At 46.2% G+C, this 24,102-nt stretch overlaps 2 protein-coding genes across 2 annotated transcripts in view; both read left to right on the top strand.

Moving 5' to 3' along the window:
- The window catches only part of LOC309564458 (uncharacterized protein), a 1,566,033-nt gene that overhangs the window by 47,089 nt on the left and 1,494,842 nt on the right, over nt 1–24,102 (top strand). The window lies entirely within an intron of this gene.
- LOC309564033 (uncharacterized protein) overlaps nt 1–24,102 on the top strand; it is a gene marked incomplete at both ends in the record, with an annotated part of 247,142 nt that overhangs the window by 36,683 nt on the left and 186,357 nt on the right. The window contains 1 exon segment of the mRNA XM_082268657.1: nt 2,820–3,032. Within this exon segment, the coding sequence (XP_082124783.1) occupies nt 2,820–3,032 (213 nt within the window).

Below are 24,102 nucleotides of genomic sequence, written 5' to 3'. Positions count from 1 at the left end.
TATCAGAAACCTAAGCATGAAGTGGGGTTTAAATAAAAAGAGACCTGACCAGTGAGGTGAGGAGGATTCTGGGAATGTCATTTGATTTTACTATTTGTGTTCAAATCTAGAGTTTTCCTCCTGTGAAGTCTGGAGATCATATGACCATCACATTGCCTCCACCTCCCTCCCTGATAGAATAGAGAAATAAATAGAAGATTCTAGAAGTCACCAGAGAGATCATCGAGCTGCTGACAGGAGAGGTGAGCAGTTCTCAGGAGGACGCCATGATGGAGAATCAGCCGTCCCTCACATCACCGGGTAAGAGGAGACTTTATTGTAAAGGAGGGAGCAGTACGGAGGCTCCACCTAGATCCCCCATCATCTGATAAACACATAGAAACAATGTATTCAGTCAGTGTGTGTGTTTCCTACAGATGGATCCAGTAATGGGAACCCACCAGAGAGATGTCCCCGTCCTCTGTATTCCCGGGATTCCACACAGGAAGGTCACACCATCCCCCACCATCATCAGGTTGATGAGGAACAATCACTGATAGTATCATTAGGATCTGTACATTATCTGCATTGTTACCATTGATGTCATTTTTATTATATATTCAGAGTGGAAACCTGAGAGATTCTAAAGTTGAGGTTAAAGAAGAGATAAAAGAGGAGGATGATGAGGATGGGGTGATGGAGGAGTCAGAGTTTCTAAAGGAATGCAAAAATCTGTATCCGGGCACCATGGAGGAGTCATCCAGCTACAGAAACCCACCAGAGAGATGTCCCCGTCCTCTGTATTCCCGGGATTCCACACAGGAAGGTCACACCATCCCTCAATGTTACAAGGTTGGTGGATTGGAGCATCTAGAACATGGACTTCTGGAGAGGATGTGTTTTTATATATAATATCACAATAATAAAGCTTATATCTTCCAGATGATATTCTCTCTCATTTTCTTGGTTTAGAGTGGAGATCCAATCGATATAGAATTTGAGGTTAAGTCAGAAGAAGAAGAGACGTATGTGAGGGATGATCAGCAGTCTATGGAGGAGGATGGAATAACGGGGACATTTATAGAGGAGGACACTCCTACAGAGATCAGCACAGGTGGGTCATTAACACTAAATACATTCCTCCACCCATACTGCTCACTGATTGGTCCAGAGTAGGGCGAGGACTGGGTGATATCAGCCTGTAATCTCCTGGTCACTTTCCTGAGCTGTGTTCCCCGTCCTGTATTCCTGTATTTCTCTCAGATAATCTTCCTTCTCTGTGCTGCAGACACAATTTATGTCTCTAGACTGGATTTATGGAGATTCTGGGGTTCAGCTGGCAGTAAAATGTTGATAATTAACATAGATGTTGCTTGACCTAGACACCTGGGGTATGTACCTTGGGTCTTCTCCCGGGGTTACTTGCTCTGTTATTTGCTGGCTGTGCCGGGTGGAGGGATATGTCTGTATAGTCTCACACCCAAGTCACTAAATGCAGTCTCAGGAGATGGGAGGTAGCGGTGTGGAACCTCTGCAACTGATTACTGAACACAAATATTATGACTCCTGACCCCTGCACTATATACTCTGTGTTGTACATTACATACTCCTGACCCCTGCACTATATACTGTATGTTGTACATTACATACCCCTGCACTATATACTGTATGTTGTACATTACATACCCCTGACCCCTGCACTATATACTCTATGTTGTACATTACATACCCCTGACCCCTGCACTATATACTCTACGTTGTACATTACATACTACTGACCCCTGCACTATATACTCTATGTTGTACATTACATACTACTGACCCCTGCACTATATACTCTATGTTGTACATTACATACTCCTGACCCCTGCACTATATACTCTATGTTGGACATTACATACTCCTGACTTCTGCTCTCTCCCCTCTACCCACTGCTATATATACACATAATATGGATTCTCTTTTGTTACACCCATTTCCTACCAGCTGGACATTTTATATCTGATGATTTGATTGGAGGACAGACTTTTACATGGTGATAATAATGTGATAACATCCTCCAACTTTGGAACCTTAAACAGAAAGTGATAATGAGGGAGGAGTCAGTAACCCAATGATGGTGGCCTTCAGGATCAGTCCAGTCTTCATCTTGGTTGTTCTCCCCCCCCATCCTCACTCTCTGACCTCTGGTGGGGCTCAGCCCCGCTGTTATTCATGACTAAATCATGGACTAAATAAGGAAGTGCGGGACTTCTTGTGTTGGGAAGATGGTAATGAGTGATAGAGGGGGAGGGGGACACTTGTCCTATAATCCCCTCATCACTGTCACTCCTATAAAAGACAGTTCTCGTTGTTTCCTCACTCTCTGACTAAGGTCCATGAATAAAGAAATGAACTGGTAGGAGATCAGAGGACCCATTTACTAGTTACCTTGAGGGGGGAATTGTAAGATCTTCAGAGACAAAGCTGTCTGATGTGGGAGGAGTCCTGGTTTAGGGGAACCAATCTGCTGATGTCTAGTAATAATCTTTGTATTTCTATTTTAGTAGATGGACGGGAGATGAGGAAAACCTCAGAGGATTGTCTCACTTTGTCTCCAGACTGTAAAGTAGGAGATGAGGACATCACACAGTATAGTCCAGGAGAAAACCCGGCTACCTCAAATGTCCATCCGGCACCACACAGTGTAGATGGACCATCGTATTCCTCTTATCCTGAGGAACCTCAGACTGTGAGGGACGGGGCTGTCCTTACAACAGATAAGAGGTTCCCCTGTACTGAGTGCGGGAAGTGTTTCCATTTTAAATACAAGCTTAATGTGCATAAAAGATCTCACACAGTCGAGAAGCCGTATTCCTGTCCTGAGTGCGGGAAATGTTTTGCACAGAAGTCCACTCTTTCCAAGCATCAGAGATCGCACACTGGTGAGAAGCCGTATTCCTGCCCTGAGTGTGGGAAAAGTTTTTCAGAGAAGTTCACTCTTTCCACACATCAGAGATCGCACACTGGTGAGAAGCCGTATTCCTGCCCTGAGTGTGGGAAATGTTTTTCACGTAAGTCCAATCTTTCCCAACATCAGATATCTCACACAGTCGAGAAGCCGTATTCCTGCCCTGAGTGCGGAAATGGTTTTTCACATAAATCTGATCTTTCCAAGCATCAGAGATTGCACACGGGTGAGAAGCCGTATTCCTGCCCTGAGTGTGGGAAATGTTTTTCACGGAAATTCGCTCTTTCTGTGCATAAGAGATCGCACACTGGCACAAAGCCGTATTCCTGTCCTGAGTGCGGGAAATGTTTTTCACATAAGTCTGCTCTTTCCACACATCAGAGATCACACACTGGTGAGAAGCCGTATTCCTGTCTTGAGTGCGGGAAATGTTTTTCAGATTGGTCTAATCTTTCCAGACATCAGAGATTGCACACTGGTGAGAAGCCGTATTCCTGTCCTGAGTGCGGGAACTGTTTTTCAGCGAAGTCCGATCTTTTCAAACATCAGAAATCTCACACTGGTGAGAAGCCGTATTCCTGTCCTGAGTGTGGGAAATGTTTTTCACGGAAGTCCACTCTTTCCATACATCAGAGATTGCACACTGGTGAGATGCTGTATTCCTGTCCTGAGTGCGGGAAATGTTTTGCACAGAAGCTCGCTCTTTCCACACATCTGAGATCTCACACCGGGGAGAAGCCATATTCCTGTCCTGAGTGTGGGAAATGTTTTTCAGCGCAGTCCAATCTTTGCGCACATCAGAAATGGCACACTGGTGAGAAGCCGTATTCCTATCTTGAGTGTGGGAAATGTTTTGCAATTAAGTCACATCTTTCCACACATCAGAGGTTGCACACTGGTGAGAAGCCGTATTCCTGTCCTGAGTGCAGGAAATGTTTTTCAGAGAAGTTCGCTCTTTCCACACATCAGAGATTGCACACTGGTGAGAAGCCGTATTCCTGTCCTGAGTGCGGGAAATGTTTTACACAGAAGTGCCATCTTTCCAGACATCAGAGATCTCACACAGGGGAAAAGCCATATTCCTGTCCTGAGTGAGGGAAATGTTCCTCACTGAAGTCCTGTCTTCCTGTACATCGGGGCTCCCACACATCCCTGGAGGTGTATTAGTGCCTTGAGTGCGGGAAATATCTTCTGATTCTGAATGTTGGTGGACATGTGGGGAATTAGCACACCCTGATATACACCTCAGATATACTCCATGGCTGATCTTCATCATGTAAGAAACACTTCATAAGGAGATCAAAGATCACCAAAGACATGGATGAAGTGTTGTCCCGTGTTGGCCATTGATAGCAGGAGAAAAATAAAAATGGAGTCCTTACCTTTCATTGGCTGAGTACATTTTGTGCGGGAAGATTTCACAAACACTTACAGATCTGGTTGTTATAAATTTGTTGATGAAATGTGACCCATATCCCCCCAGTCATGGTGAATTGGGATTTCCTATAATGGTCAGTTCCATCTAGTGGCCATAATGTGCTTTCCTGACAGATGTCTATGGCAGCATACGTTTGGGTAGCCCTGCCCTCGATCCTCCCCCATAAGACTCCACCCCCATAAATGTTCAGGATAAGCCAATGACTGCGTTCCTTTTTTTTTGTCCTCATCACTTATAGGACCATTTTTGTATGAAGTTTTTCTATCTATTGGAAGTATTGGTGGGCGGGTCTGGTGCTGGGCAGCTGTGCGGGATGTCAGGAGCTTCCTTTGGTATCCAGAAGTCTTCCAGGATGTCCCAAGTGGTCATTGAGTCCCCAGCTATCATCGGGGTGGTGTTATGGCACACATATGTAGAGGATCCATGCCTGGAGAGAGGGCCCTGCCATCGGTGGCCATTTGCATTGGCTGGGAGCCCAGCTGTTAGCGGGTGGCCATTAAGTGTTAGACACGTGAAATTCGTTTCGGTGTGAATACAAATTCCAACAAATTTTTGGTTATTCCTAGATTCCGATGTATCCAAATCTCCAAATGAAATTGTAATGAATTTAGTTGAAATCTGTTAAAATTTGTTTCGTTTATTCGTTTGCTAACTTTTCGGAGCGATTCGAATTCGGATCAGTCAAAAAAAAGGATCGACCGATGCAAATTTTGTGTGAAGAAATAGCTGGTTGTTAAGGAGCAAGCTGGGAAGCTGTTTACCCGCATCCTTACCAACCATGACTCATCAGCTGTCAGCGGGCTTCCCCACTGACAGATAAATGGAAAGAAAACAATGCTGGTGTTCCGTGAAAAAAATGCTTTTCTCACGGAAAAACGAAAGCCCGTCAATAGAAAAAAATGTTGTGCTCCCCTCCCCCCCCCCCCCCCCAGTCCATACCAGGCCCTTCGGGGCCAAAATGTAAAAAAAAAAAAAAAAAAACAGCATGGGTTCTCCCCTAAAATCCATACCGGCAGGTCAGGAAAGTGGGAGGGATGAGTGAGAGCCCCCCTCCTTGACCTACCAGGCCACATGTACTCAACATGGGGGAGTGGGTGCTTTTGGGAAGTTCTGCCCCCCACCCCAAAGCACCTTATCTCCATGTTGATGGGGACAAGGGCCTCTTCACCACAACCGTGGCCTGTGCTTGTGGGGGTCTGCAGGCAGGGGGCTTGTCGTAATCTTAAAGCCCCTTTTACCAAGGAGGCCCCCAGATCCTGCCCCCCCATGTGAATGAGTATCGAGACCATAGTACCTGTACCTATTCACCAAAAAAGTGGCAAATAGTTATAAAAACACACACGTCATTTTTTTCATGAGAGTCCCAACATCCTTTCTGTTCAGAGAAATGGGAACCTACAGATGTTCACAAGGAACCACTGTCATATGTGTGGACTTTAAGAGCACAGCATGAGACAGATAACAACTACATGGATTTATCCTAAAATAACATTTATTGATTTATCTAAAACCAGATCTCAATAAAATGAGGAAACTGGCCCCAAACTGAGCTCAGCTCGTACACAGGAGATCAATGTCTCCTACTAATTTCACTCATGTACATCATACATATATAAGGATAAGTTGGTATATATCATAAGGTTCGTGTAGGTATAGATATTTCCTCTCTTCACTTAGATGTAACATTTAGTGACGGCCATGTACTTTTTTACTGAATATATCTTATTATTATTATAACAATCTCCTTACTATATGGATTTTTTTGTCTCAGCTTTTTTTTGTATACATGTCTGCATCATATTTGTTACTGATGTCAACATTTGTATCAATTACTGTATGTATAATAAATGACTACGTTCAGATTCTATTTTTGTATATCTTAGTTGGTGACCTGCCTCATTTAAAGTCATGACCTCTGTTTTCTGTTTGCATTAACCATTAGGGATGGAGGCAGGTCACGGTGTTTGCTTCGGATCATATTCCTCTATCTTCGTCTGTTCACTGGTCAATGCGTTTCACACAAGGCTTCTTCAGGACTATGAAGATGTACAGACAGTCTTCTCTTAAAATGAACAGACTCGATATTAGTGTTTCACAGGGGCGTAACTACAGGGGTTGCAGGGGTTGCAATCGCTACCGGGCCCCATGCTCCAGGGGGCCCGGTAGCAAACCAGTGGGTGAACTTCCAGGATTGCAAAGGTCACACTTGCGACCGGACCCTGGCATTGCACCACTGTGGGGAGGCCCCAAGATTGCAGGAAGGGGGCCCACTGCAGAACTTGTGAAAGAATCCTGCTGCGGGACCGTAATAAAAGGCCATGCAATGAGTGTAAAGAGCCCCAGGATTAGTGGGAAGAGCCCTGGGCTTGAAGGTAAGGGCCCCGGCCAGGGGTCTGGGGGGCCCTTCATGGTTTCTTGCATCAGGGCCCTGAAGGTTCTAGTTACGCCTCTGGTGTTTCATAAACATAGAACATAATCTGTATTTATGTACATCATAATAAATACAAACATGGCGTACTAGCACACGGCCTTCCTTCCAACCCCCAAAAAATTAACCCGACCTGGGGCAGACACAGGGGGAAAAATCGGACCAAAATGTGTGTGTATATATAGGTATCGGTCCAGATGATCCTAGGTACAAGATAAAATATATATGTGTAGTAGTTTGATCTTAGACATACAAATTCTTATACAATAAGAAGGCGGGATAGAAACTACACTTTATAGAAAACCGACAGCCGGCAACACGGTTTTACATGGCAATAGCTTTCATCCAAACACCCGGTACATAGTATACCCTACTCCCAGTATCTTAGATTGCATAGAATCTGTTCGAACGACGAAGATTTTAAATGGGAGGCGGACTCCCTTCGAAAGAGACTGTTTATTAGAGGCTATTCGCGGACTACACTGCGAAAAGCTTATAATAGGACTTATAAGCACAAAAGAGAGGAAGTTATGTTCCGAGGCCTGAAACAACCAAAAACAGAAATAGTCGGTTTAATAACACCTTATACTAGACAACATACACAAATTAGAAAATACTTCAACAACATTGGTACAGACATCCATGCTCTCATCTGCCAGGACTCCGCCCACTGTCCAATATACTCCATGGCTATTGGATCAGTGTGAGACATCAAGACAGCATGAGCTGTGTCCCTGTTAGGCAGAGAAACCAAAAACTATATCCACTCATTCTAGCACCTACCTAGGAGGGCTCTACATCTGTATGGCAGGGTCTGTTTGATTATTCACCTGCTGGGACGGTGCTCTGATGTGAGAAGCTGCAGTGTCAGTATTCCTTTAGCAGTAATGAACCCTTTACGGGTTTTTCTCACCCAGCAATCAAACAACTGTTACACTGTCTTTTTGGACACCTTAGGAGACTTCAGCAGCCATAGTTTGCATTGTGAATAAAAAAATAAAATACTACATAGGTTGAGTAACAATTTATATATGTTATCATGTTTTTTTCCTTAACAATGCGGAGTTCTCCCTTGCACCATGTCTGTTTATCATGGATTTATTTCTTACTGCGACAGGTCCTTGTGCCGCTGCAGCCTAATCCCACCAGCATACAAGGGGCACACTGACCTCCAGTATACAGGGGGCACACTGACCTCCAGCATACAGGGGGCAGACTGACCGCCAGCATACAGGGGGCACACTGACCGCCAGCATACAGGGGGAACACTGAATGCCAGCATAGAGGGAACACACTGACCTCCAGCATACAGGGGATACACTGACCGCCAGCATACAGGGGGCACACTGACCGCCAGCATACAGGAGACACACTGACCACAAGCATACAGGGGGAACACTGACCTCCAGCATACAGGGGGTGCACTGACCTCCAGCATACAGGGCTTGCACTGACCTCCAGCATACAGGGGACACACTGACCGCCAGCATGCAGGGGGTACACTGACCTCCAGCATACAGGGGACACACTGACCGCCAGCATGCAGGGGGTACACTGACCTCCAGCATACAGGGGGAACACTGACCTCCAGCATACAGGGGGAACACTGACCTCCAGCATACAGGGGACACACTGACCGCCAGCATACAGGGGGTACACTGACCGCCAGCATTCAGGAGACACACTGACCGCCAGCATACAGGAGACACACTGACCGCCAGCATACAGGGGGAACACTGACCTCTAGCATACAGGGGGTACACTGACCTCCAGCATACAGGGGGTACACTGACCTCCAGCATACAGGGGTACACTGACCGCCAACATACGGGGGGTACACTGACCTCCAGCATACAGGGGGTACTCTGACCTCCAGCATACAGGGGGAACACTGTCCTCCAGCATACAGGGACACACTGACCGCCAGCATACAGGGAGCACACTGACCTTCAGCAAACGGGGTTACACTGACCTCCAGCATACAGTGACACACTGACCGCCAGCATACAGGGGGCACACTGACCTCCAGCATACAGGGGGAACACTTGACTGCCAGCTTAAAGGGGGTATACTGACCTCCCAACATATAGGGGGCACACTGACCTCCCAACATACAGGGAGCACATTGACCTCCAGCATACATGGGCATACTGACCGCCAGCATATAGGGAGCTACACTGACCGCCAGCATACAGGGAGAACACTTGACCGCCAGCATACAGGGGCTACACTGACCTCCAGCATACAGGGGGAACACTTCACCACCAGCATACAGGGGGTACACTGACCTCCAACATACAGGGGGCACACTGACCACCAGCATACAGGGGGCACACTGACCACCAGCATACAGGGGGGTACACTGACCTCCAATATACAGGGGTACACTGACCTCCAGCATACAGGGGGTACACTGACCACCAGCATACAGGGGGGTACACTGACCTCCAATATACAGGGGTACACTGACCGCCAGCATACAGGGGGCACACTGACCTCCAGCATACAGGGGACACACTGACCGCCAGCATTCAGGAGACACACTGACTGCCAGCATACAGGAGACACACTGACCGCCAGCATACAGGGGGAACACTGACCGCCAGCATACAGGGGGAACACTGACCTCCAGCATACAGGGGGTACACTGACCTCCAGCATACAGGGGTACACTGACCTCCAGCATACAGGGGGTACACTGACCTCCAGCATACAGGGGGTCCACTGACCTTCAGCATACAGGGACACACTGACTGCCAGCATACAGGGAGCACACTGACCGCCAGCATACAGGGGGCACACTGACCTCCAGCATACAGGGGGTACACTGACCTCCAGCATACAGGGGGTACACTGACCTTCAGCATACGGGGTTACACTGACCTCCAGCATACAGGGACACACTGACCACCAGCATACAGGGGGCACACTGACCTCCAGCATACAGGGGGAACACTTGACCGCCAGCTTACAGGGGGCACACTGACCTCCCAACATACAGGGGGCACACTGACCTCCAGCATACATGGGCATACTGACCGCCAGCATATAGGGGGCTACACTGACTGCCAGCATACAGGGGGAACATTGACCTCCAGCATAAAGGGAGAACACTTGACCGCCAGCATTCAGGAGACACACTGACCTCCAGCATACAGGGGGAACACTTGACCACCAGCATACAGGGGGGTACACTGACCTCCATCATACAGGGGGGTACACTGACCCCCAGAATACAGGGGGGCACACTGACCGCCAGCATACAGGGGGTATATTGACCGCCAGCATACAGGGGGCACACTGACCTCCAGCATACAGTGAGCACACTGACCTCCAGCATACAGGGGGTACACTGACCTCCAGCATACAGGGGGCACACTGACCGCCAGCATACAGGGGGCACACTGACCTCCAGCATACAGGGGCACACTGACCTCCAGCATACAGGGGCACACTGACCTCCAGCATACAGGGGGTATACTGGACTTATGGACTTATAAGTGCAATGGTGACACCTATACATGAATATCCAGTGCAAATCCACCAATGGGAGAGGCTCAGGAGAATCCCTGGAGTCAAGCATGAGAGGAGGTAACGAGGGAGCTAGAGAGCAGGAGGTCTTGCACACTGACCTCCAGCATACAGGGGCACACTGACCTCCAGCATACAGGGGCACACTGACCTCCAGCATACAGGGGCACACTGACCTCCAGCATACAGGGGGTACACTGACCTCCAGCATACAGGGGGCACACTGACCGCCAGCATACAGGGGGCACACTGACCTCCAGCATACAGGGGCACACTGACCTCCAGCATACAGGGGCACACTGACCTCCAGCATACAGGGGGTATACTGGACTTATGGACTTATAAGTGCAATGGTGACACCTATACATGAATATCCAGTGCAAATCCACCAATGTATTGCAGCATAGCAGTGATGGTGTCACCCCCTCTGCACAAATATTTTGAGAAATTGTAGAGCTTCAATGTGCAAATAATGGTGAAACCCCCCACATACAATAATAATAACAGAGATGCTAATCATCCCGTGTATTGGAATATAGAGTGATGATGTCACCCTCTCTGCAAAAGAGAAGAAATATCGCAGAGCTGCAATGTGCAAATAGTGGTGAGACCCCCCCGATATATAATCATAATACAATGTACAATTGATGTGCATATCGGTGGAGGACACTGAATGGAAGCCAGTGTAGGGATTGGCAGAGAGGGGTGGAGGACACTTAATAGAAGCCAATGGAGGGATTGGCAGAGAGGGGTGGAGGACACTGAATGGAAGCCAGTGGAGGGTTTGGCAGAGAGGGGTGGAGGACACTGAATGGAAGCCAGTGGAGGGATTGGCAGAGAGGGGTGGAGGACACTGAATGGAAACCAGTGGAGGGATTGGCAGGGAGGGGTGGAGGACACTGAATGGAAGCCGGTGGAGGGATTGGCAGGGAGGGGTGGAGGACACTGAATGGAAGCCGGTGGAGGGATTGGCAGAGAGGGGTGGAGGACACTGAATGGAAACCAGTGAAGGGATTGGCAGAGTAGCAGATGCTGAGTGGTTGGTAAGGTGGATAAGCAATAATCACAAACCAGGCGCTCCTGGGATCACTGTAGGGTGGAGGGATAGAAATAAGCCTGTGAGGCTCCCCAGTGGTTTTTCTGCTGCTAGCCAATGAGCATAGGAAGGGTGCTGATATGGACAAAAGTACATGAGGAAGGCAGCGCATGAACCACACCGGGATGCAATGGATAAGGAAGTCAGGTGAACATCCAGTATAGAAAGGGTTAACAGTTTATTGGTATTGATAACCTAAAAACAAAGTACATAAAATGCTTACATCCCCCTGGGCTGGAGTCATGACTTGATAAAGTGCATAGCGCGAAACATGTAGTCATGGCAACCATATACCTTGTGTTCCACCCTGGTTCCTGGTATTTTCCCGCAAGTGGTGCCAGTCCGGCTGATCTTACCGCTACGGAACTACAGCGGAGTCCTTTCATCCTCACGCCGGCTGGTTTCCGGCTTTGTGCACACACTGCTCAGCAGTCCTGGGAGACTGAACTCCTCGCACTCGTGTTGCTTGCTGTCAGGTGCCCTTGTCCACTCCAGCCCAGGGGGATGTAAGCATTTTATTTACTTTGTTTTTCAGTTATCAATACCAATAAACTGGTAACCCTTTCTATACTGGATGTTCACCTGACTTCCTTATCCATTGCATCCCGGTGTGGTTCATGCGCTGCCTTCCTCATGTACTTTTGGTAAGGTGGATAACCCTGGCAGCAGCATTCATGATGGACTGAAGGGGGGGGTAACCCATATAAAGGTAATCTAATGAGGAGGAAGTTTCAATAGTTGAGACAAGAGATGACCAGGAAGGGAACTTGGAGCTTTATGGTGTTATTGGTTAGGAAGGGGGGTATTTTGGAGAAGTTGAGGCAGCAAGATTTGGATGTGGGGCCGAAAGGATAGTTCAGAGTCCAGAATTACACCTAGCACCCTGAAATGCGAGGACGAGTGGATAGTTGAGAAGTTGATTTTGACCCAGAAGTCAGGGGAAGCGGCACGTGGGGAAGGAAATATTATGAGCTCGGTTTTTGATTGATTGAGTTTGAGGAAGTGATGTGACATCCATGTTTATATTTCTGTTAGTAAATTAGTTATATGTGAGGAGATTGATGGAGTGAGCTGAGGGGTAGAGACAAAGATTTGGGTGTCATCAGTGTAGAAATGGTATTGGAAGGCATGAAGGCTATGAGCTCACCCAGGCAAGAGGTTTAAATGGAGAACAGGAGTGGTCCAAGAAGAGAACCTTGTGGGACCCCGACGGAGAAAGTAAGAGGAGAGGAGGAAGTAAAGTTGTGACTCTGAAGGTGTGGTGGGATAGGTAGGATGAGAACTAGCGAAGAGTACAGTCACTGAGACCAAAAGGATTGGAGTTTTTTAAGAAGGAGGGGGTGGTCTACTGTGTCAAAGGCAGCAGAGAGGTCCAGAAGTAGGAGTACAGAATAATGTCCATTGGATTTGGCCATTAGCAGATGTTTTGGAAGTTTAAGGAGAGCGGTTTCTGTGGAGTGTTGAGGATGAAATCCTGATTAAAAGGGATCAAGAAGATTATTGTCAGTGAAATGGGCGCTCAGTTGGTTGTAGACTAAACATTCAGGAAGTTTGGAGGAAAAGGGGAGCAAGGAGATAGGGTGTAGGTTGTTAAGATTGGTGGGGTCCAATGAAGGTTTTTTTAAGTATAGGAGTGAGGCCAGAAGAGAGGGAGAGATTGAAGATATTGGATAAAGAGTGTAGGATAGAGTCAGAGGGTGACCGCAATATTTGCAAGAGTACAGGGTCCAGGGAGCAGGTGGTTAGGTGGGTGTTGAAAAAAGTTTAGCAACCTCGTGTATAGTAGCAGGGTTGCAAAAGGAAAGAGTTGATTGTGCCTTTGAATATGGAGTGTCAAGATATGAAAATATATTAACCGCTTGCCGACTGCTCACAGTTTATTTACTGCAGCAGTCAGCCCCTCACAGGCAGAGCGACGTAGGTCTACATCGCTAGCCTGTGAGGCTCTGGGGAGCGGTCACGGGCCCCCCCGTGCGTGTGACCGGCGGACCCGATGTCCGCCGGTCACTCGGCGATCGTCGGGGGAGAGGGAGAAAGTCAGGCGGCTTGTGTAAACAAGCCACCTGTCATTCTCCTCGGTGTAAAAACACTGATCACACGGTTCTACAATGTAGGACCGTTGATCAGTGTCCCTACAGCTCAAGCCACAGCCAATCACAGTAAGAATCACGCCCCTAGGGACACACACAGCCCCTCCCTCTCAAATAAAGTTAACCCCTTCACTTCCAGTGTATTTTTACAGTAACAGTGCATATGTATAGCACCGATTACTGTAGAAATGTCACTGGTAACCCCAAAAGTGTCAAAAATGTCAGTCAAGGGTCCGATCTGTCCGCCGCAATGTTGCAGTACCGTAAAAAAAAATTGCAGATCGCCGCCATTACGCGTTAAAAAAAAAACAACAAAAATGACAAAAATCTTTCCCTTTGTTAGTAAACGCGATAACTTTTGTGCAAACCAATAAAAATACGCTTTTTGCGATTTTTTTTACCAAACATATGTAGCATAAAACAAATTGGCCGAAAATGTTAAAAAATTTTGATTTTTACATTTTTTTTTGGTGAATTTCATATAAAAAAATGTGAAAAATATTGTTATTTTTGCAAAATTGACGCTCTTTTTTTGTTTATAGCGCGTGATCAAAAAATCGTACAGGTAATCAAATACCACCAAAAGAAATCTCTGTTTGTGGAAAAAAAGGACGTCAAATTCGTTTAGGTACAGCGTCGCACGACCGCGCAATTGTCCGTTAAAGTCACGCAGTGCCGAATCGCAAAATACCCCCTGGTCGTTTAGCAGCCAAATCCTCCGGGGCTTAAGTGGTTAAAGACTTTTAAATTACATATTCATTATATAGTCTAGAGTTCCCTCTTACCTTAAAATTATATTTTCAGCAAATATGTCAAAAGTTGTTTTCCAGATGATGTGAAATGTTCTGCCAAAGTCTTATCAAATTCTCAGAAAAGTATAAAAATTCCCCTTGGCATAGATTATGATTGTTCCAGTAAGGGGTCATGAATCTCACATTATCCATCATTTTAATTGTCATGTTAACCTTTAGCTCATCTCCTTTATGGGTTGAGTTGACCATATGACTTTTTACGTAATCAACAAAGAATGTATTATGTAATCTTTGGTTTGGACTTGTGCCTGCCATTAACTCGTATGTAAAATTTGTCTATAAAAAGGTTGTATCTAAATGTACAATTCATCGCATGCTCTCTCTCTGTATGAGATGTGGACCTTGCGCAAGTATTCTCAGTAAACTTACAAGAACAGATGCAATCTGATTGGCGTAGATGTCCTTTATTACAAGGCTCAAACATGACATTTGGTGTCTTTCTAACTGCATCTCCGCTGCCGGCGATCACCCCACCACAGGAGGGACAGCACAGAGGCCTCAGGTGAGAAACCTTTTTATTTCTCACATTGAAACTGTCTTTATCTGATGTGTGGTGATGTGCCGGTTGGGGAGTGCGGCACATCACCACACATTCCTTTGAATTTAATTGCATTCTGTGTACTGGGCTGCTGGTACACAGCCGTTGTTATAAGAAACGGAGTTCTTGATCCCGGAAACTCCAAATATTGTAATTTCTTAAAGTGGTAATGAGAAAAATAAAAATAATACAATGGGAAGTTTGATTTGTAAGAATATTTTGCCCGTTATGAATGACTTAGGGCTTACAAATTAGAGCAAAAAAGTTATTAAAAATAGCAAAGAAAACAGGCTTAAAATTGCATCCAGGTGCACCCATTGTTAAGATGATGGTGAGTGGTGATCCAAATGCCCTCAAACATCATGTTAATTGGTGCAAAATTACTAAAAAAGCGTATAAATAGGATCCCTATAAATGGTGGCCACCAGAGGACTCCCTGAGTACACCTAAAATTGATGCCTTGTTTAACTTGCTATTTAAAAATGTCTGATTGTGGGGGAATTGAATGTCTAGCAGCCTTTGAAGAAGTTTCAAAGAAAAAGGTGATGCCCCCCCCCCCCTTATAAAATATGCCCAGAAAAAGCTGCATTAACAAATAGATGAGGAAGAGCAATAGAAACAGTTTTATCAGGGAAAACATAGTTCGCCGTAGTTGGCAGGACACTTTGAGGTTATTTTTTATATAGAATTATAGATAATGAGAAATTACATTTTGCTCATGGGTCCCTGTGTGAAAGGGAGCTCTGGTGCAACATTTTGAAAATTGGCTACTTGCCAAGAAAGGGTTCAAATGTAAATATCTTTGTTCCCGTTATAGTTATGGAATTTATTTTTGGACAGAAAGGGCTACCGCAATTAGTGTGACCATTGGACCCTGTTGGCACCGAGCCAAAAGTTTCAAATCAGATTAACTTTTTATCTGATTATAGTTTTTGAGTGATATTTTAGGGTTGTCCTCTATTGAAGGAGGGGAACCTCTGGTCAGGTTTTTGTAAAATTGACACGAGACCAAAAGTTTTTTTTTGTAAGATTGGCACGGAGCCAAAAAGGTTTTTGTTTTATCTGATTGTGGTATCTGATGTGCCATCTCTACTGATGGCCATACCATCCGATGCTACCCACTTCACAGTGAAGTAATGCGTTTTTTTTAGCGTCCTAGTGGACGAGGAGACAAAGCCATCCTCGTTTCTTGTTTTTCAGTCCGGGTAACTGACTTGGTGTAGAAATGCCCTTAAAAATAGGTGATGGAGGTCAGTATACAGAAAGGATAGGGAAAGTTTATGTCCCTTAGAAACCCCAAGAAATTAGGACAATTATAGAAGATCTCCCAAACATTGCCAAGTGTCTTAAAGAAATGGTACAAAAGGTTGATGTGAATGGAGAAAACTCAGTAAGCTGCATATACAGATATGTGGATTTTGATTGATTGTGCAGTACCTGAAAAATATGTGGATGTATGGAAGACATTTGCACAAAATAAATAAATAAGTGCGCATGAATAAGGGATATTGAAGGTAGAGGCAGATGGCCAAAATACGTATGAAACAAAGATTGATAGGTTGAATGAAATTCTAAAGGAATGGGTAACAAGCATGTTTGATAAAGGACAGGATATGCGAATGTTATTGGATGTTGTTCAGAAGGAAGGTGAGGATGTATTGAACAATTGGAATAGATTCAAAGATGCTATACAGAAGCACAGTGATTGGGCGACTGAAAGTGAAGATGACATGAAACGACCTAAAGTGATAAATATTTTTTGTAAGTGGATTGTTGTCTGAGATTAGAAAAGAAATGGAGCTCCGCATAGCGGGCTGGAGAATTGAACCTGTCCCTGAGTTGGTTGACATAGCACAGATAGCTTGTGAAGTCTTACAAAAAAGAAAGGAAAAAATAGAGAGAAAGGAAAAAAACTAAAATAATGAATATGCAAGTCCCTGAGGTTAAGGAAAAAGTTCCTGAACCCAGGGCAGTGCCAGTTTCTACAGTACAGGTGACGCCACAAGGAGTTCCCATGGCGGAACCCCCTTATCTCCCATCAGGAGTAGTGTACATTTCCAATTATGGGGTCCCACAGGCGTTAAAGGAGAAGCTAGATGAATGGCAGCCCCCTAGAGGATCCATATTAGTACAATATGTCGATGATCTTTTGCTAGCCTCCCCTGAAAAGCAGGCCTGTATTGAGGATTCCATTTCACTGATTAATTTTCTAGCCAAAATTGGCCAAAAGGTAGACGCCTCTAAAGTACAGTGGGTGCAATTAAAGGTACAATACCTGGGACATTGCATCTCGCAAGGTGTCAAACATCTAACTGATAAACGGAAAAAGGTAATTGCTTAAAGCGGAGTTCCACCCATTTTTAATACGTTGGATTACATAGATGTATGTAATCCCCTTTACAACGACTTTTACCAATGGAAACTTTTTTTTTTTGCTAGTAAATACCTTAATTTCTGCTTTATTCCTCCTCTCCTCGCTTCCGGGTCCCAATCGGCGAATGACGTCATCGCCGATCGGACCCGGAAGTGAGGAGAGGAGGAATAAAGCAGAAATTAATGTATTTACTAGCAAACCAAAAAAGTTTCCATTGGTAAAAGTCGTTTTAAAGGGGATTACATACATCTAAAGTTACGAAAATGAGTGGAACTCCACTTTAACAACAAATGCCCAAAACTCTAAAACAGTTGAAAGCATTTCTAGGATTGGTGGGATACTGTAGGCAGTTTTTGCCCCAGTACTCCACGGTGATAGGACCCCTACAGGAATTATTGAAGGGACAAACAAAGAGCAATTATAAATTCACTTCGGAAGAATTAACCCCTTCAGTTATGGAAGCATTTAAACAAATCAAGCAATCTTTGCTAACAGTGCCCAGTCTTGGTTTGCCAGATTATAGCAAAGATTTCTATTTATTTTGCACAGAAATAAATGGACATGCAAATGGGTAATTAACACAACATTTCCGTGCCAGACATCGCCCAGTGGGGTACTACAGTTACCCATTGGACAGCGTTGACAGGGGGCTCCCTGGATGTCTAAAATCAGTAGCGGCGGCTGCCCTACTGGTTGAGAAAACGGTAGACATTGTATTGGGCAACACTTTGTATTTGATGTGCCCCCATGATTTGGAGGCTTTGTTAAATAGTGCCTATACTAAACACTTCTCAGTGCAGAGGATAACACATTACCATTTGATTTTCCTTTCAGCCTCCAACCTCAAAATCCAGCGCTGCCAGACTCTGAATCCGGCTACTTTTCTACCGGAAGCTGACAGTGAGGAAGTTGATGATTCTGAATACCTGATACATGACTCTGCTGCCTCTATTGATGAAGTAACAAAACCCAGATCTGATCTACAGGATGAACTCATTGCTGGTCTGCCTGCATGTGCAGACTTGTTTGTGGATGGATCATCCCTAAGGAGACCAGATGGCCCGACCTTTGCTGCTTGTGCAGTGGTAAATGGCGATAACCGACTTCTACATACAGAGATTCTGACAGGTTCCAGGTCAGCACAGGCAGCGGAATTAACAGCTCTCTGTGTTGCTTTGGAATTGGGAGAAGGTGACTCTGTTAATATCTACAGTGACTCTGCCTATGCTGTAGGTATATTGCACAGTTTTGCACAATCATGGCAGGAAAGGGGTTATCTGACAGCAACAGGAACGCCCATTCAGCATAAAGAGTTAATTGTCAGATTGTTGTCTGCAGTTCAATTGCCCCTTAAAGTAGCAGTAATCAAATGCAAGGCATACACTAAGTCTGATGATTATGTGTCTGTGGGGAATGCCTTGGCTGATAAATATGCCAAAGAAGCTATTCACTCTTATCAGCCACCTGTAGTCCCTAAATTTTTTGTCACAGATCTTCAAGTAGACCTTAGTGTTCTTTTGGCTCTACAGGAAAATTTACCCCACCGATTCACTTGGTCTGTAAAAGGAGCTGTTTGCAGACAGGATGGTCTGTGGAGGTTGAATAACAAGCTGGTTGCTCCACCGACTGATATCTGTAAAGTGGAGATCTCATCACGAATTGTATCAATCCTATTTTTGGAGTGATTGGCGATCTCCTGGGCAGTGGATCAGTTAGTGGATGAAGGCAGTCGAGGACGAAGTGGCGTTAAGGGTAGAGAAGGGTTGATGGGCATGGGAAGATAAGTTGTTAATGAGAGTGATAAAATAGGTCTGCTTGGCAGTGAGGAGACAGAATTTGTATTTTTGGAGGGCAGATTTATATTGGTTGTAGTCTTTAGAAGACTTATTCTTACACCTGAGGCGCTCAAGAGATGTTTTTTGAGACTTCTGGTGTCATCTGTTTGCCATGGTTGTAGGGGTCGGGGCCTAAATCTGTGTGTACTGAGGGGGGCGAGCTCATCCAGGGTGGAGGACAGAGATCTATTGTAGACAGAAGTGGTTAGATTGTGGCAGGACATGGGTGAGATTTTGTCATAGAGGTGGTCAGTAGCAGGGAAGAGAAGGGTTCAGATGGGTTAGGTGGTGAAGGTTTCTATGGGTAACTGTTAGGTGGTTGGAGGGAGAGGAGGTGAAAGTCTGGGAGATTATGAAACTAATATTGTGATCAGAGAGAGAAAAAGGATTGTTGGAGAGCTTGCACAGAGTGCATAGGTAGGAGAATACATAGAATGGTGTTGCCATTAGAGTGAGTGGAAGCATGAATCTATTGCTTCAGATCAAAAGAGGAGGGTAGACTGAAAAGTTTAGAAGTAGCAGGAGTGTTAGTTTTAACAGTGATGTTGAAGTCACCGAGAATAAATTTTGGAATTTCAGAAAAGAGAAAGTAGGGTAGCCAGTCATCAAGAAAGGTTGATACGAGTCCAGGAGGCAGATGGATCCCAGCACTTCTAAAAAGAACCTGGGGAAAATCGATAAATACAATGTGCCTTTAATGAGCAGAGTGACAGAGAGGCAGGTGGGTGAAGTACCTGAAAAATGCTATGTGGGACTAGGATTCCCACTCCACCTCCCTTCCATCCACAGGGTCTGAAGAAGAGAGTCCAGTAAAGTCCATCATGGGAGAGGGAAGCAGGATTAGCAGTGTTGGATTCATGAAGCCAGGTTTCAGTAACAGCAAGTAGTTAGTGATAAAGAGGTCATGGACAGAATCTAATTTGTTACAGACAGAGCAGGCATTCCAAAGGGCGCAAGAGAAGGGGAGGCTGGTTTTGGGAAGAAGAGGGTTAGAAACTAAATTGTGGATTGCTGCTCTTGCCAGAAGGCATGGGGTGATGGGAGTTTTGGATACAGTTCAGCGATGGAGGCCCAGGGTTTGGGGTTTAATCTCCAGAGGTTGGGAGAAGCAGAAGGGTGAGGGAGGTAATATGGGATGCAATTTATATGAAGGGACGTGCCTAAGGGTTCTGGAGGTTTTATTAGCATGTGGGTTTAGAATTAGCAGGAGTTGGGTGAGTGCAGGAATAGGGAGAGGACAGAAGTGAGGGTGATATATACAGGCTGTGGGGTGGAGAAGAGGGGTGAAGAAAGAGATTAAGGAGTGAGGACACAACTATCAGAAGGATTGGTAGAAAGTGCATGTTACAGAGAGGAAGGAGAGCGGAATTAGGAAACAAGGTCACCTGCAGTCTGTTTGGTGTTTTTCAAAGTAGTTTGCTGTGTATTCTCGCTTTGTGCAATCGCTGAAGTGCAGAGCTGAAGTGCGCCCACTTAAATAAAGAACCCACTTATAGAAAGACGTGTGCTCCCCAGCCATATATAGTGTGGAAACGTAGATGTACCCCTTCAGGGTCATAGCATTCCCCCACTTACAGGGCTGATACATTTCCTTCATTTTGGCGATGTCTCCATTTCCTCCAATGACCTTCTCACCTCATCAATCTATTGTAGAATTACTACTTCTATACTAACAATGTCACGCTTACCCCTAACGCAGGTGATCAGACACTATAGCTGGCTTCTGTGTTCTTCACCTATAGCAGCCTCCTTTCCCATAAGGCAAGCAGGCCTACTGATACTCAGTTTCCCCCAGAATTTAAACACAATGCTATGGTGCCTGGCCACCCCACCAGGGCAGTAACGAACTGAGCACAGCAACCAGGTACTTGCGGTTGGCAGACAGGCAGAGTGGCTCAACTACAGTCCAGTTACAAGGCAGGCAAGGTTCAGAATAGTCAGGGTCAAATCCATAGTCAAAAGGCAGGCAGAGTTCAGAGAGTAGTCGAGATCTGAATTAAGGCCTTCAACAAGGGAATCCAAACAGCAGGGCAGACAAACAGAGAGCTTGGAGCATGTGTTAAAAACGCAATATCACAAGCATGGGACTGCAGGCTTGGCTGGCTTCAATCAGATTTGGTCTCCACCCAGAGACTGACCACATCACTCACTTTGCAGATAGACTGACAGAAAAAGAGAATGCATCACAGCCAAAACCAGGATGCTGGAATGAGGAGCAAGAGCACAACTGTCAGGAACCATAAACCAGGCAGAGACAGAAAATGCAGTTAAAAATCACACCTTTAATGTAATACCAAAAATAACACAGAACAGTAAAGTAGTCAAAAACAGAAGCCAGGGTTTGGAAGCCAGAGCGAGTAATCAGACAAGCCGGGATCAGAAATCAGCATTGTCAGAAGCCAAAAATCAGGATCAGAAATCAGAAGAGACGTCAGCCAGGGCAAGTCATAACAGGAACACAGCAGAGACACGCTAGAGATGTTGACCAGGCAAAGGCACGGAGGAAATGAGCAAGGCAGTTTAAATAGCAAAAAGGGGCTGGCTGTAGGCTGGACTAATGAGGCAGGTAATGGTAACCAGGTGAGTCACTGTGGAAACAATGAGTTGATGGTAATTATCCGACAGCTGAGCAGCATCTGTGCACGAGTAGATAGATTGGAATATGTATGTCTTTATGTTTTAGGATTCAAATAAGAAAGAGGAAAAAAAATAATTTGTAGTAAATATCCGGAATTGTTTTTTTTTTTTTTTTTCCGTAATGATCCCAGTCTCAGATATTCATCCTAAAATGTGATCAGTAAAGTCTCTGGAGTACACGGAGATCACAGGAATATGATGTGTCCTGGCAAAACCCACAGAAAAAGTTAATCTTTTATTTTAGAAGAGGTGGGACGCACCCGGGAGAAATGATTCATTGTGTGAAGAAACCTCACACAGTGCCCCCCACAGCTCTGCCTCCCAATGTCCCTCCTATCAGGGTCAGAGAATCCTATGACACCACACTGACCACACAGCTCCGCCTCCCAATGTCCCTCCTATCAGGGTCAGAGAATCCTATGACACCACACTGACCACACAGCTCCTCCTCCCAATGTCCCTCCTATCAGGGTCAGAGAATCCTATGACACCACACTGACCACACAGCTCCTCCTCCCAATGTCCCTCCTATCAGGGTCAGAGTATCCTATGACACCACACTGACCACACAGCTCCCCCTCCCAATGTCCCTCCTATCAAGGTCAGAGAATCCTATGACACCACACTGACCACACAGCTCCTCCTCTCAATGTCCCTCCTATCAGGGTCAGAGTATCCTATGACACCACACTGACCACACAGCTCCTCCTCCCAATGTCCCTCCTATCAGGGTCAGAGTATCCTATGACACCACACTGACCACACAGCTCCTCCTCCCAATGTTCCTCCAATCAGTCAGAATATCCTATGTCATGACACTGACCACACAGCTCCTCCTCCCAATGTCTCTCCTATCAGGGTCAGAGAATCCTATGACACCACACTGACCACACAGCTCCACCTCCCAATGTTCCTCCAATCAGTCAGAATATCCTATGTCATGACACTGACCACACAGCTCCTCCTCCCAATGTCTCTCCTATCAGAGTCAGAGAATCCTATAACACCACACTGACCTCACAGCTCCTCCTTCCAATGTCCCTCCAATCAGGGTCAGAGAATCCTATGACACCACACTGACCACACAGCTCCACCTCCCTATGTTCCTCCAATCAGAGTCAGAATATCCTATGGCATGACACTGACCACACAGCTCCGCCTCCCAATGTCTCTCCTATCAGGGTCAGAGTATCCTATAACACCACACTGACCACACAGCTCCTCCCAATTTCCCTCCTATCAGGGTCAGAGAATACTATGATAACACACTGACCACACAGCTCCTCCTATCAGGGTCAGAGAATCCTATGACACAAAGGCGTAACTAGAACCTTCAGGTCCCCAGTGCAAGAAACCATGAAGGGCCCCCCTGAGCCCCGGCCAAGGCCCTTGCCACCCCCGATGCCCTCCTATCCAGCAGGACCTGGATAGGAGGGCATCGGGGGTGACACATAGAGGAACAAATCCCCTCCATTTTCAGTCGCTGAATACCTAAGGGAGGGAGAGGAGGAGAACTTTTAGCAGCTGCAGGAGAAAAAGGGAGGGGATTTATTCCTCTATATGCCCCCCTTCTCATCCAGGTGTACAGGGGAAACACATGGGCCACAACCATTGCGACCCTTTTAGTTACGCCCCTGGGATCAGTGGCAGCGGTGGTGGGGGGGATGGGATCAGTGGCAGCGGTGGTGGTGGGGGGTTGGGATGATTGGCAGCTGTGGTGGAGGGGGGATGGAATGGGATAAGTGGCAGTGGTGGTGGGATGGGATTAGAGGCAGCAAAGGTGGAGGTAATGGGATGAGTGGCAGCGGTGGGGGGAATGGAATGATTGGCAGGGGTGGTGGGGGGATGGGATGGAATGAGATACGGGGTGGTGGTTGGGGGGATAATGGGATAAGATCAGTGGCAGCGGTGGTGGTGGTGGTGGGGGGATGAGTGGCAGCGGTGAGGGGGAGATGGGAGCAGTTGTGGTGGGAGGATGGGATGAGTGGCAGTGGTGAGGGGGGCATGGGATCAGTGGCAGCAAAGGTGCTGGTGTGGGGGGGGATCAGTGGCAGCAGTGAGGAGGAGATGGGAGCAGTGGTGAAGGAGGCATGGGATCAGTGGCAAGGGTGGTGGTTGGGGGGGGACAGAATGGGATGAGTAGTAGCAGTGGTTGGGGGGATGGATTCATTTGGAGCGAAGGTGCTGGTGTGTGTGTGGAGGGGGGAGTGGGGTGGGAATCAGTGGCAGTGCTGATATTGAGGGATGGGATCAGTGTCACTCCCTTGCAGATCACTCGGTCCCTCCTCCTTGCTTGGTCTCAGTATATCATTGGCTTTCTTCCTGTGTCTCCAGTAACTCCTATTCCCATCATGGGGTCTCCTCACACGGTGGAGAGCTCCTCCCCCTTCACTC

The sequence above is a fragment of the Pelophylax lessonae genome (assembly GCF_965119305.1).
Source record: "Pelophylax lessonae genome assembly, chromosome: 9".
NCBI classification, from domain to species: domain Eukaryota; kingdom Metazoa; phylum Chordata; class Amphibia; order Anura; family Ranidae; genus Pelophylax; species Pelophylax lessonae.
This window is presented reverse-complemented; position numbering and strand designations above follow the sequence as displayed.